Source organism: Corvus moneduloides, chromosome 24 (genome assembly GCF_009650955.1).
Source record: "Corvus moneduloides isolate bCorMon1 chromosome 24, bCorMon1.pri, whole genome shotgun sequence".
NCBI classification, from domain to species: domain Eukaryota; kingdom Metazoa; phylum Chordata; class Aves; order Passeriformes; family Corvidae; genus Corvus; species Corvus moneduloides.
The window spans coordinates 1228764-1242665 of record NC_045499.1 but is presented as its reverse complement, the minus strand read 5'-3'; the positions used below and the strand labels follow the sequence as shown (position 1 = coordinate 1242665).

Here is a 13902-nt window from a genome sequence, read left to right as displayed (position 1 = left end):
GACTGGAAACTGTTCCCTTCCCTTCTCCCGACAAGGGGAAAATAGGGAAAAACCCGAACCAAATGTGTCCTGGGGGGTTAAAAACAGACTCTTCCCTCCTCGCTGCAGCATCCCGAGCTCGGAGCAGCGGCTGAGGGAGCCGGGTGGGAGCTGCCGGGCAGGGTCTGCTCCTGCACTGCTGACAGCGCTGCCTTATCAGCGTCCCGGCCCGGTGACAGCTGGGCTGGCTTGTGTCAGCCCCTCGGGCACTCACGTATCTCGGTCCGGAGGGTTTAAAATAGCAAATCTCTGAGGCCGCACAATAGCTTGGGCTTATATGGGCTCTTGGGGGGGAAGGGGGAGCGGCGGAGGGGGCCAGGGCCGCGGCTGCCGAAATAGCAGCTCACAAGTGTTGCATTCCTCGCTGGGCGCCGGGCACATTCCTGCGGCGCTGCCCGCCCCGGGGTGGGCGCTGGAGCCCCCTTAAAGCCTCCTGCCCCAAAGAGCCTTTCCCAGACCCCGCCGGCTCCCCCGCGCTCCCCGGCATCACCGCGCACAGGTACGGCTGGGCCGCGCCCGCCCCTCCGGGGTGGGATGCGCTGGGTCCAGACCCGGCAGGGCTCAGGGGCTTCCCCGGCCGCGCTTGCTGAGTGTTTTATGCCATGGAGGCATTGCCACGCATAAAGCATCAGCACCCTCTCCAGCGGGCTGTATTTGCAATTTGTCTTTCGAACCACCTCCATGGGTGCCCAGGTGGCTCAGATGGATTTTGGCTGCCCTGGTTTGGGGGAATCTCCCAGGTCCCCGTGCCCTGTGTCTCTGCAGGGGACAGCAGGGATGTGATGCCCACGGCCAGCCTGGCCCTGGCTCTCTGGCAGCCCAGGGGGTGGGTTAGGGATGGGATGCTCCTGTGCCTGGTCTGACCCTGCCAAGCAGGACTGGAGCAGGGACATGACCCGTTCCTGGAGCAAATGGTGGGAAAGGAGAGCTCCATGTCTGCCTGGAGGAGAGCAGAGACTGAGAACTGTGGAGGATTAACTCAGCCCCAGAGCTGTGAGCAGCCAGCCCTGAGCTAAAGGAGAGGGGGATTTCAAGGAGTGTGAGGAATATCTGGACTGTTTAGTACACAGCAAATTCTGGGAGATTTTCTGTTGTCAGTGCAATGTTTTCTCTTTAGCTCTATTACATCTGCTGGGTTCTCCTAATTCTACCAAATCAAGATTTCCGAGCTTTAATGGAAAGGTTTATGTGTTTCTGTGCAGAGGATGCATAAATACTTTCTCGAGCCACTTTTTCTCTTGTGTACCCTCTTAACAGTCTCAGATTTGTTGCTGTTCCCTCAGCTCTGTGGGATCCAGCAGTGTCTGAGGGAGGAGGGCGATGGGGAAGGAAGAGGCTTTCATGCTGTCGGGAGCGGGGACCCTCCTCTCCCGTGTCATGAGTTGATGATGTGGAGCCTTGGGTGCTCAGAGGCCACACAAATGATTTGGCCAAACTCGAGGCATCAGGACCATGCTGAGCCTGGGGGAAGAGTGAGAACTGATGCTTGTGGGGAAGCAGAGATCCCAGGGATGGTGCTGGAGGGGGTGCTTGGAGCCATTACAGGAAAGGGAACAGTGATGGCAGGAGCAGGCAGTGACCCTGAGGCAGAGGGGGCCGAGTTCTGACTTTACTTGTCTCCAAAAAACACCGTGTGAGTCAGAGTGAGATTAGAACCCTCTCGAGGCGTTGTTATGCTGAGGTTCTCCTCCTGGAATGCCCCTTTCCCATGCCTGAGCATTCCAACCCTGGATCCAGCATCTTGAATAAGCAGTCCTGAGGCCTGTCCTACCCATCCTGGGTAATAAATGCTCAACAGATGTAGCCAGGAGCAGTTGTTCCCAGACTCTGGGCAGCAGGAGCAGGGAAGCCTTGCTGCTCTAGGAACAGGTGGTTCAGCACATGGAAGTTATTTCCAGAGCTGCCTTGCGTCGTCCTGTGGCATCTCAGCCCTGCTGAGGGCTGGCACGAGCAGGGGACAGGGCTGGGCTTGGGGCTGGGGCTCTGGGCTGCTCCAGGATGCCTGGGGATGGGGCTGGTGGGTGCAGATCTCACACTGCAGTGCTGGGTGAAGGTCAGATGGGGGGAGATGATGAGCGAAGTCCTCCTGAGCACAGCTGGGAGGGAGACAGATGTGCTGGGAAGATGAAAGGCTGTTTCTGGAGAGGTTTTAGCCCTAAAACCAGGGCTAAATTACTAAACCAGGTTGTAATTGTTCCTTTCAGCTAATAGGGGAGAAATGCTTCTGCTGAGCCCAGGCTGTCCCTTTCCCAGCAGTTCTGCACTTGGAGGGCTGGGCTGGCAGGCTTTGCTGAGCTCTTGTGCTGTGCCTGGTGCAGGGCTGTAAATCTGAGAGAAGGGGTCGTCCCTGAGCTAAGAATAGTCAGGAAGCAAAACAAGCTGCAATGGGGTGATTTTCCTGCCCCTGAGCAAACACAGCCCTGAGAGGGCTGGGCCAGGGAGGCTGAGTGCCGTGGACATGGCTCCTGACAGAGTTATCAGTGGGACAGGAGTCTGTGTCCGATCTCCTGCCTCCTGTTTGGGGCAAGCTGTGATCCTGGGACGGGAGGGGGGCGGGAGCCTTATCTCTGCTGAGATAACGCTGTCACAGCCTGGCTGGGGACAGCTGGAAGCTCCAAGTGCTTTGGAGAGAGGCAGCATCTCTGTGCCCCTGTCCTGGTGCTGAGGGACAGGCTGTGCTGGCCCTTATCTCGCTTCTAACCCTCACTTTTTCCAATCTGCCTCCAACTCTGCCAGAGAACCAGGGATGTCAGACACGGAGGAGGTCACCGAGGAGTACGAGCAGTAAGTGGGGTGGTTTTAACCCTTTCCTCTCCCCCTATTCCCACCTTCCCACTGCAGCATTGCTTGGAAGTGCTCTCGTTGTTAGGCCAGCACCCACCATGGACCCCCCGCCTGTGCCCCTCTGCCTTGGCAGTGCCCGACCCCCGCAGTGGGAATTTGTGTTGGGAGCTGTGTCCCCACCCATGGGCGGGACCAGGATGGTTCCTGTGTTAAAAATGCTGCAGTCTTAATCCGTGAGACAGAGATGGGAAAACCTGAGGCCACCAGTGTGTTGCTGATGGGGTCCTGCTGCCACATCCAGAGCATCACTCTCCAAGGCCCAGATTTGAGAGCAGCTTCTGCTGATGGAGGCTGCTGGGCCAGGAGGCACATCCTGGAGAGATGGGGTTGGGGTTATAGGGGTGAGTCTGAACACAGCTCCCACTTCTCCTCCCCCAGCAGAGAAAGGGGACCTGAGTCCTCTGGTGTTTCAGTGCCACGCCAGACACATGTGTGTCACCAGTCTGTCCCCTGGGCACACCTGGGACAGGCTGTGCATCTCCCCCATGGTCGGGGAAGGACTTGGGGGCAAAGGTGGCATGTGAGATGCCCATTTCTGGGATTACAGGCCAAGGTCACTCATCTTCTCATGCTGCAAACTGGTGGGGTGCCCTGACCGCTGTCAAAGTGTCAGTCCAGACCTTCGGCCCCTGCTCTCCACAGCCTGCAGGGTGACCTGGGCCTTGTCCCTGTCCCCACTGCCACCTGGCAGCCACCCACCCAGCAGCTGCCCAGCAGTCCTGGCCCTGTGCTGTGAGAAAGGGGTGCCAGCCTTGAGGAAATCCCAAATTCCCCTCGGCATCACTGATGGACACGTGGGCCCCGTTCCAGCAACTCGGTGTGACTCTGTAAATTCCTGTTGTGCTTTGCAGGGAGCAGGAAGGTAAGAGGACATGGAGCACCTGCAGCTGCCCCGAGGCCAAAAACTGATCAGAGCAACTCCAATAACCTGAGGCTTCTTTCCCTTCTCTCTGTCCATGCCCTGTGTGCTCTGTGAAGAGGAGTGCGTGGAGGAAGGTAGGAGTTGCACCTGCAAGGACCAAGAGCCAAGTGTTGGGGCTTCAGTGTTCTTCTGGGGGATTTGGGGGTTGGCTCCTGGGCTGCAATGGGCAAATCATGTCCAGGAAAGGCAGATGTGACCATGTTTGAGATGCCTGCACCTGAAACATCAGTAGGACCAAAACCAGTCTGAATTTTCTCAGGATCTCTTTTGTCAGTGATCCCTTGACTCAAACCAGGGCTGGCAATGCTGGACATGAGTGTTGGCAGAGGTGTGATCCCAATATCCCAACGGGAGCTGGAGCCTCTGCTGAACGTGTGACAGTCTGCCCAAACTCAGACTACCTGCCTCAGCCCCATGGAGACACAACCCTGGCACGGGCTGGGCTGGGCTGGACTGGGGAGCTGGGTTGGGCTGGGCTGAGCCTCTGGCTGCTCCCGGGCACTGCCAGGCAAAACACCCTGAGTGTAAAAGCGAAGGGAGGTGCAGGGGGCAGCCCCTGCAGTGCTCGAGTGCTCACCTCACGCATGCCAAAACTCTGTGGCACCCAACTAATCCCTGTGCTTATTCCTTCCGTCCTCCCTGGCTCAGAAGAGGAAGAATGGATAGAGGAAGACGACGGTAGTTATTGCACCTTTCATTATTTCCTCTCTCTGCTCTTGGGAAAAGTCGTGGGTCGATGTGTTCTGCCTCTCCCTGGTTGGGGAATGGTTTTCTTTCATTCTTCCACTTCTCTCTCTTCTTCCTGCACTCCACCCATGCCCTGCTGTGCTGTGTGTCCATCCTCTGTCTGTGCCTTGTCTCTTATATCTGCCAGCCATGGTTTGCTGTCTTTGCTGTCCTCTTTTTCTTCCTTTCTGTCTGGCTGTGGCACCTGCAGTGTCCCCAGGGCCCGCGGGCACAGCATCACCCTGGCTCCAGTGGAGGAATCCTGTGGGGACACTGCTCCCTCCAGTGGAAAAAGGCTCCAGCAGTGTCACAGACGCGATCGGGAAGGTGCCGAAGGCGCGTCCTCAGCCACTCGTGGAGCTCACTGCTAGAGCAGAGCAATAGAAATCCCTCCTCCCTTCCTGGGGTGTGAGGGAATGGCAGCGTGAGAGGGGGTGAGGGACAAGCCAGGAGGTAGCGATAAACCCTTTAATTTCACTAATTTGAGGGGGCTTTTCCCTGACGAGCACAGAGCAGCCCTTGGGTGAGGTTAGAGAGGAGCCCTTTGCTTCCCGAGCCGCTGTTTCTTTCCCGTGGCTGCGGCTCCCCGGGTCTCTCTTGGCTCCGTGCCGCAGTTATCCCAAAGCAGGAGCCGCAGGGAGCCGGGGAACGGCGCTGCCGGACTCACCCTGCGCCTTATCCCGCAGGCCAGGAAGAGCAGGTAGAGGAGGCGGAGGAGGAGACCGAAGAAACCAAGGCAGAAGGTGAGTGGAGGCTGAGCCAGGGAGCTCCCGTGGCTTGGCGGGGCCATGCTCTGCTCCAGGTGGGGGCTGGCACGTCCAGCGTGGCTGTGACCGGGGCACATCAGCACAGAGGGGCAGCTGTCCCCCAGACCTGCTGTCCAGTAAGGGGCTGTTGAACTGAGATGCCCTTCCCTGCTCTGCCTGGGCCCTACAAGCGTGAGGATGCAGTGTTTGCTGCTGGTGGCTGCGTCCAGCCCTCTGAAATAATGCCAGAAAGGGGCCAAGGCTGTTTCACCAAGGGGATTTCCAGAGGTGGGATTGAGCTCTGATGTGTCTGATTATCCAAAGAGCACTGGATTTCATGAGGTGGCTTTGGGGCATAGGGGTGGCCTGGTGTGTGACTGTGCTGTCACTGCTGCTGGAGCAGGCTCAGATCCCGGCTGTGACCCCCGGTCAGGGTGCTGGGACCCCTCTGTGCTGGGGGATGTGGCTGCCCTCACCCAGGGGTGCTCATGATCTCCCATTGCTTTTAAACAGAACAAGAAGATGAAACGAATGCAGCAGGAGAAGGTAAAGCGGGAGCGGAGGAGAGATGGGTTTGGCCATTCCAGTCCCGATCCCAGTCCCTGAGGCACTGGGCCCTTCGAATGGGGTTTTGGTGCTGAATTCATTTGCTGCCGAAGGGATGATCTGTGGAAAATGGGGCAGAGCTGCCCTGGCCACATCCCCCAACAGGACAGGAGTGGTGGATTTGTGCTGCCTCGGGCAGAAATTCACCCAAAATACAGCAGGAGAGGGCAGCACTGCTGCTTCTCCAGCCTGAGCTCCTGCAAAACTTGTCTGGATTCCTCCTGGAGAGGACGTGGAGCTGTCCGGGCCCCCCTGTGAGTGAGGGATGTCCCTCAGGGGCCTGCTCTCCCCGTCCATCCTGCAGGGATGCAGCTGGGGTTTGCAGTGGCGACAAGCATGGGGCAGAGGGGGACAGCTACCCCACAGTGTCCCTGGGCAGGACTGGCCACGGGGACACAAAGCTTCCTGTTTTGCACAGGTGGAGAGGGAGACCGAGAGCAGGAGCCTGGGGAAGGTGAAGTATCACCATTGCTCCTTCTGCCTGATTGTGGGTACCAGGGGCTTCTCTGCCCAGCCAGCAGCACCAGCTGTGCCTCAGGCACAGCGTGTCCTCTGGCACAGGGCTGGCACCTCACTGCTGGGGAGTGATTCCCGTGAAGCCCCTGCTGCTGGGAGAGAGGGAGGGCTCGGCTCAGGGCGGGGGTTGGGTCAAGGTGTGACAGGAAACCCCTCGGTGACACTGACCTTGTCTTTCTGTCCTGCTCCTGGGACCTGCAGGTGAATCGAAGCCAAAGCCCAAGTAAGTGTGGCAGGGTTTTCCCTGGGGCAAGGTCTGAGCTGTGCCGGGGCAGAGGCTCCGTGTGACAGAGCCTGGCCCGTAAAGGGCAGGGCACAGGGAGCCTCCAGAGCATGGAAACAGGGTGGGACTGGGACATGGAGAGAAAAAGGGAGAGAAACGGACAGGGAAACATGGAGTGTGAAGGGAATGAGGTCTTTAGGCACTTCTGAAGCATTTTGTATGCTCCTTGGGAGAAGCTCAGCTGCCCTGTGACCCTGCAGGTGACAGAAATGTGTGAGTGTGTGCGAGTGTGTGTGTGTGCATCCCAGCCTGGGGTACAGAGTCCTGGCTGTGGCTGGCATGAGGCACACGTTTCCAGGAGTCCCAGCATTCCAGGGACAGAGCCTGAGGGAGCAGGACTGGGAACCATTGCCAGAAGCCTGGGGGGTCCTCCTGGGCCCCTGGGATGCTGCAGTGTGGGAGGCAGATCTGCCCTCAGCCATCATCCCTGCATCCCTTTGTGTCCCGGCTGAGCTTCTCCTGCCCTTCCTCGAGCCCTGGAGGATGAGAGGGTCCAGCTCCCTGTGCCAGGTCACACACGGCTCCTTGGTGCCCTTTGTGGGGAGCAGTGGGGCAGCTGCCAGCTCAGGGGGCCTGGCAAAGGGCCCTGGCCACATTGTCTGCAGCTTGCAGAGTTATTCCAGCCATGTGGGCACCTTGGAGTGTTTCCCAGGAATGCCACAGGTCTTCCTCTGTGGCTGCCCAGCTGGCACCTCCAGCAGGATGCACTGCACTCCCTATCCTCCAGCTGTGCCCACTCTGCATCCCTGGGGACTGCAGGGCTCAGACGGGAGGCTGGGATGGGTGAGAGGCACATTCTGTCCCAGGTCTGCTGCAGCCCCATCGTGCTCCAGCTCCCCTTCCATTGCAGGGTCTTCATGCCCAACCTGGTGCCTCCCAAAATCCCAGATGGCGAGAGACTGGATTTTGACGTGAGTTGTGCCCCAGTTCCCACCCCTGAGGATGATGCCCTCCTGCCGCTCCCCCTCAGTGTCTGGCAGCTCCTGGAGGCTCGGGCTCTTTGTGTCTGGTGCAGGACATTCACCGCAAGCGCATGGAGAAGGACCTGAACGAGCTGCAGGCCCTCATTGAAGCCCACTTTGAGAGCAGGAAGAAGGAGGAAGAGGAGCTCCTGTCCCTCAAGGACAGGATTGTACGTGTTCAGCCTTCCCCTCTCTGGCCATTGCCACCCTGTCCCTGTGGGCACACAGCCACTGTCCCTTCCCCACTGTCCTGGCAGACCTGGGACATCCCTGTCCCTACAGGACAGAGCCTGAGGGTTGAGCCAGATTTTGTACCCCAGTGCCTGGGAACCATAGAATTCCCTGAGCTCGGAGGGACCCACAGGATCATCCAGTCCAACCCCTGACCCTGCACAGACACCCCAACAATCCCACCCTGGGCATCCCTGGCAGCGCTGTCCAAATGCTCCTGGAGCTCTGGCAGCTTCGGGGCTGTCCCCATTCCCTGGGGAGCCTGGGCAGTGCCCCAGCACCCTCTGGGGGAAGAACCTTTCCCTGAGATCCAGCCAAATCTCCCCTGGCACAGCTCCACCCATTCCCTCTCTGTCCCCGGTCACTGGGATGCCCCTGGTGTGGCTGCTGTGGTGCTGCGGTGCCTGATGCGGATGCACCTCTCTCTGGGATCACTGTCCCCAGGCTCCCTTGGGGCTCTCAGGGCTCTTGGGGTCAGGGATCTGTCCCTTGGAACAGAGAGGATGCAGATTCCCTGCGGTGTCCAAGCCAAGATCCCCTCCCTGTGCAGGAGCAGCGGCGAGCGGAGCGGGCAGAGCAGCAGCGGATCCGCAGCGAGCGGGAGAAGGAGCGCCAGGCCCGCATGGCCGTGAGTGTCCTCTGGAATGGGGCTTGGGATGGGCTTGGGGAGTCTGGGGACGCGAGCTGTGTGTCCATCTGTCCACTGCTGACCGGCTTCTGACCCTGGCAGGAAGAAAGAGCTCGCAAGGAGGAAGAGGAGGCGCGAAAGAGGGCAGAGGAGGAGGCGCGGAAGAAGAAGGCGTTCTCCAACATGCTGCACTTCGGGGGTTACATGCAGAAGGTGGGACCCCTCCCAAGGGGGCTGTGATGGAGCCACTGCTGCTCCTGGGAAGGGTTCATCCATGTGACACTGTGGGGTTTCCAGGCAGGAGAGGGCAGGGAACTGCTCTTGGGTCAGGGGTTACAGGGCCAAAGGGAGCTCAGAGCTGCCCTGAGCTCAGCTCTGCAGATGTGCAGTTCCAGTCTTGCCTCAGGGACAGGGACGGGGATGGAGACAAGGACAAGGTGTCTTGTCCACTATTGCCAAAATGTCCTCAAGGACCTCACGTGCTTCTTGAGTTCCAAAAGCTGAGGGTGTTGGGTGCAGAACTGGGGATGGAGGAGAGCAAAGGCTGGGCAGACTTCCTTCTCTCCAGTGGACTGATGGTTTCCTCAGTCAGAGAAAAAGGGGGGGAAGAAGCAAACGGAGCGGGAAAAGAAGAAGAAGATCCTCGGTGAGCGACGGAAGCCCCTGAACATCGACCACCTCAGCGAGGACAAGCTGAGGTGAGCATGGGCTGCAGGAGGGATGGCCAGGGCAGACGCTCTGTGCTGGGTCCCAGCTCCTGGGCAGGATCCCGGGTGGGGGACGGCTCCCTGGGGCTTCCAGCCGAGGGGGATGGCACAGCTGGAGATGGGCTGTGACACCCCACGGGGGACGCGGGCGCCGAGGCTGTGCAGGGCCACCGCGGCCGGGCTGCGGCTGATGGCACCAGCCATGAGAGGGAGCCAGGGTCACACGGGTGGGACAGGTGTGTCCTGAGGGAGCCACGCTCACACATGGGACAGGTGTGTCCCGAGGGTCACACGGGTAGGACGTGTGTCCCCATCTGTACTGACCTCCCCCGTGGCTCTGGTCCCCGGATTCACTGCCTGGGTAACACATCCCTGCTTGGGAGCCTCCAGAGCCCCATCGCAGGGGGCAGGTGAGGGGTTGGCATCAGTGCCCCATCCCTGCACTGAGCTCCCTGGGAGCCACAGCCCTTCCCTGCCCCGTCCCCAGCTGGCTCTTCCTGCAGGGACAAGGCCAGGGAGCTGTGGCAGAACGTCCATGACCTGGAGGCTGAGAAATTTGACCTGCAGGAGAAGTTCAAGCGGCAGAAATATGAGGTGAGCCCCGGGGCCTCTGTGATTTGTCCACCCTCTGTGTTCCTGGCTGCTCCTTCAGCTCCCCAGCCAGGAGATGAGCTGGGGCGTCCAAGCGATCTCCCAGCTCGTGGGTACGTGTACCTGGCACCACCACAGGGAGCACACATCACAGGCCAGGCGGGGATGGGGCCCTGAGCAACCTGGACAGTGGAAGGTGTCCCTGCCCATGGCGGGGGGTGGAATGAGATGGGCTTGAAGGTCCCTTCCAACCCCAACCATCCTGAGATTCTGGGATTCTAAACCCCACAGAAAAACTGCTGGGGAAAAGAGAGCAGTGATGCATATTCACCCAGCCCTTGTCCCCAGCCTGGGGCACCTTGCCAGACTTCACCACCCACCATTTTTTCTTGCAGATCAATGTCCTTCGAAACCGCATCAGTGACCACCAGAAGGTGTAAGTGGCTGCACATCCCTCCTCGACATCTTCTGTCCTTCCAGCTCCTGCTCCCCAGTTCCCTCCCTATGGATCTCCCTTGCTAAGCCACCTCCTCTCCTTCCCCCTCCTGCCTCTGGTCTTGCTGGTGCCTGGCGTTCCTGGACCTGCAGGTCTGTCCCAGGAACCTCAGTCCCTGCCCTTCTGCTCCTCCATGGCCTCCCCCTCCCCAGAGACCCCAGCTGGGGATGGACCCCGGGGAGACCCCACCTCTGCTCTGTGTCCTGTGGGGTCCTTCCAGTCTCCAGCCACCCCATCCCTGCAGGGGCTTTGCCCAGCATCTCAGGAAGGTGCTGGAGATCCCAGCTTGTCTAGCAGGGGAAATCCCATGGGCTGTGGGATTTGTGCAGGCCCACAAGGCCAGGGGAGCCTGTCCCCGTGCCCATGTTCCCTGCATGTGGCTGGGGAACCCTTCATAAGAGGGTGGAGGAGGGTGTTTAACCCCTCCTCCCAGGAGCACCCTGGTGCTCTCACATCCCCATCCCACCCCCCCTCATGTGGGAGGTGCTCAGCCCACCCCATGTGTCAGGGGCAACATCTCCCACCCGCTCACACCAAGTTTCTCTTCTCTCCTGCCCCACCACGGCCTGATCCTGCAGCAAAGGGTGAGTACAGGCATTTCTGAGGCCTGTGTGTGTCCCCCTGCATGTGTGCTGCAGGGACACTGGGACCCCAGAGCAGCAGCAGGGCTCAGGGACGAGGCAATCCCAAGGACTGGCACCCAGAAATGCCCTTCACTGCCCACCCAAACCTTCTCCTCCTTCTCCTCTGTGCTGCCCTGTGCCCAAGCAGTGCCTGCTCCCCCTGGGCTGGTTCAAGGGAGTGATGTGCTGGGTCCCAAAGGATCCTGCAGCTGCTTTTATCCCTCTGCAGCCACAGATGCAACTTGTCAATTCTTCTCTGAACGATTTTTGGGGGGGATAAACATGGGAAGGAAATGGTGGGTCCTTAGAATCGCCTGGCAACTGCATGAGCTTGTTTCCAGAGAGTCCCAAGACACTTTGACTCAGGTCCCAAGGTTTTACCTGGGGCCAGTGAAGACCCTCGGCCCCCAGGGCAGTGCACATCCAACGGGAAAAGGCTGCAGGACCACTGACAGCACCCACCTCATCCTCCGTGTGGTCACTGATGCCTTTTGGCACGTGCTTTTCCTCTTCCCTTGCAGGTCCAAGGGCGCCCGTGGGAAGACCATGGTGGGCAGCCGATGGAAGTAGAAGCTCAGGGGGAGAGGAGGCCGCGCCCCAGGAGCTGCAGCGGCTGCACAGAACCCTGGCTGCAGGAACGGAGGCTCTGGGGGGCAGCTCAGGCTTCCTGAGCTTCCCATCTCCACCCCCCAGTGGTGTTGTGTCTGTAAATAAAGAGGTGGTGAGGGGGTGCAGGTGTGGTGTCCATGCTGAGGCTCTGATCCCAGAGGGCACAGCACAGGCTCAGCACAGCTCACCGAGTTGCCCACCTGCTCCCCGGGCTCTGAGAGGTCACAGCAACCACGCAGGACCCCCTGAGTAACTGTCCCTGTGCCTCCCAGCATCATCTCAGCTGCAGTCCTTGGCTGGTTTGGTGAGAGACCTCAGTGGTCTGAGTTGCTTTTCCTGCTGCACTTTGGGGCAATCCTCATCATGGCCACTTCAGTTCTGATTTTGCTGTACCAGAGCTCCCCTTGCTCCTCTCTGGTCAGAGCTGGCCCTGGGGGACACCATGGACAGGGGCACTGCTTCCAGGCCTCTTGGCCCACGGAGTAGTCACTAACTCACCTTCCAGGCCATTTCCATTCCTATTTCCATTCTGAGCAGCCGTGTTTGCCTCCTCTGCATGTTACTGAAGGCATGCAATGAAGCCTGGAGATAAAGCCACGTGGAGAGGCCACTTCTCTGTGCTTTAGGGGCAGATCTCTTCCATCGGGCTGGGGATCTGCAGCACGTCACATGTGTGCTGTCCCTGGGGACAATCAGCTGCAGACCCCCCAGTGTTCCTGGTGGATCTGGACCTGGATCTGGACTGGCAGCCAGCCCAAGGCACCAGAAGTCCTGGAGGGCTGTTATACTGCCCTGGATAAACAGCATCTGTGAAGCCTTTCCCAGAGCACTGGGGAAAGGAGGATGCACAGGGTGGTGGATCTTGTTCCTTGGCGAGATGTTTTGTGTCCCCCCTTGCTGGGGCTGCCTGTCCTCCCCTCCCTGCCTGGTGATGTGGGGGTGTCCTGCAGGTTTCTGCCTTGTGCTCCTGTTGGATGAGGATTTGTTTTCCCTACTTCAACACACACCACCAGGTTTTGGGGAATAAGGCTCTGGGAAGCTCAGAATCAGTGAGGCACAAGTGGAGGACAACCAGCTCCCCACCACCTACCTCCTCAAAACCGAGGTGTGGAGGGCAAAGGGTAGAGCTGGGTAGGGTGGCAGAGCTGGGACATGAAATATCCAGAGGGTGGCTGAGCGATGGTCCAGCAAGTGACATTCCCACCCTGCCTGATTGATGCATGGCAACAGGAGACAGGAGCGCTCGGGGCGCTCAGCTGTGTCTGCCTTGGAAAACAATAACCCCTTTTGCAGGTTCTGAGGGTCCACTGTCCCAGCTTTTCCGGCAGGCGGAGGCAGGGCCGTGCCGGTGCCCGGTGCCGCAGAGCAACCCCGCAGCCGCTCTGCCCGTCCCTGGGGCTGGCAGCGCCCAGGGCGGGGGTACCCGGGCACTCCCTGCTTCCCACAGCGCTGCCTGTCCCGGCAGCTCCCGGCCCCGCTCCAGCCCGAATCCCTGTGCCGGGCCCGAAACCGCCCGGCACCTCCCTCCGTGCGCCCGCTGCGCGCTGGCACCGCCGGGCTCCGCAGCTGAGTCAGCGCCCGGCCCGGCCCGGCCCGGCCCTGGCCCCCGCCCATCGCAGCCCGGGCATTCCCACTCCCAGCGCGCTGCTGCCGTGCTCGGGAACGGCAGAGTGGCAGCAGGATGCTGCAATCCTCTGGGACACGGCAGAGCAGCCTGGGGTGCTCACTGGGGTGTCCCTGGGTGCTGGGAACATCCCGGGTGTTGCACGGGCTGTGGGGTGGTTGCAGTGGTTCAGGAGGTTGTGTCGAGGTTGGCTGGAGCATGGCACGAGTTCTGTGCTGGTGCTGGGGAGCAGCTCTGCCCCAGACCCCTCTCCAGGGGCTGCAGCTCCTCCCGAGGGGCAGCTCCAATCTCTGCTCTCTGTGAGCAGGGACAGGACCCATGGAAGGGGCTGGAGCTGTGCCAGGGGAGGGTCAGGCTGGAGATCAGGGAAAGGTTCTTCCCCCAGAGGCTGCTGGGCACTGCCCAGGCTCCCCAGGGAATGAATGGGCACAGCCCCGAGGCTGCAGAGCTCCAGGAGCGTTTGGCCAAGGCTCTCCGGGATGCACAGGGTGGGATTGTTGGGGTGTCTGTGCAGGGCCAGGGGTTGGGCTGGATGATCCTTGTGGGCCCCTTCCAGCTCAGGACATTCCAAGATTCTGTGGTGTGCAGCTGTCCCCGCCTGCCAATGGAGCACGAGGTGCAGATGGGTGAGTCTGGGATAGCACAACGGAGCAGGGAATGTCCCCACTGCTGAGCCCAGAGTGAGGGACCCCAGGAGCAGCTTGGGGAGGGTCGTGCAGGGTGTTCACAGCCTTGAAGTGCTTTATTGT

General features: G+C 60.0%; 1 protein-coding gene across 6 annotated transcripts; it reads left to right on the top strand.

Annotated features, from left to right (window-relative positions):
• The first annotated feature begins 65 nt into the window (after positions 1 to 65).
• On the top strand, positions 66 to 11654 carry TNNT2 (troponin T2, cardiac type). Of its 6 annotated transcripts, XM_032133121.1 has the most exons (18): positions 66 to 538; positions 2776 to 2823; positions 3735 to 3745; positions 3862 to 3879; positions 4454 to 4483; positions 5218 to 5274; positions 5791 to 5823; positions 6302 to 6337; positions 6601 to 6622; positions 7533 to 7593; positions 7698 to 7814; positions 8426 to 8503; positions 8606 to 8716; positions 9092 to 9201; positions 9714 to 9804; positions 10197 to 10237; positions 10876 to 10881; positions 11442 to 11654. In XM_032133121.1, exons 2-18 carry the CDS (start codon positions 2786 to 2788, stop codon positions 11488 to 11490), a joined length of 909 nt encoding a protein of 302 aa, XP_031989012.1. In that variant the 5' UTR covers positions 66 to 538; positions 2776 to 2785; the 3' UTR covers positions 11491 to 11654. The 6 variants fall into 6 exon arrangements, with proteins under 6 accessions (XP_031989012.1, XP_031989013.1, XP_031989009.1 ...); XM_032133122.1 differs by lacking the exon at positions 4454 to 4483; XM_032133118.1 differs by lacking the exon at positions 4454 to 4483 and having other exon boundaries at positions 5146 to 5274.
• The last annotated feature ends 2248 nt before the right edge of the window (positions 11655 to 13902 follow it).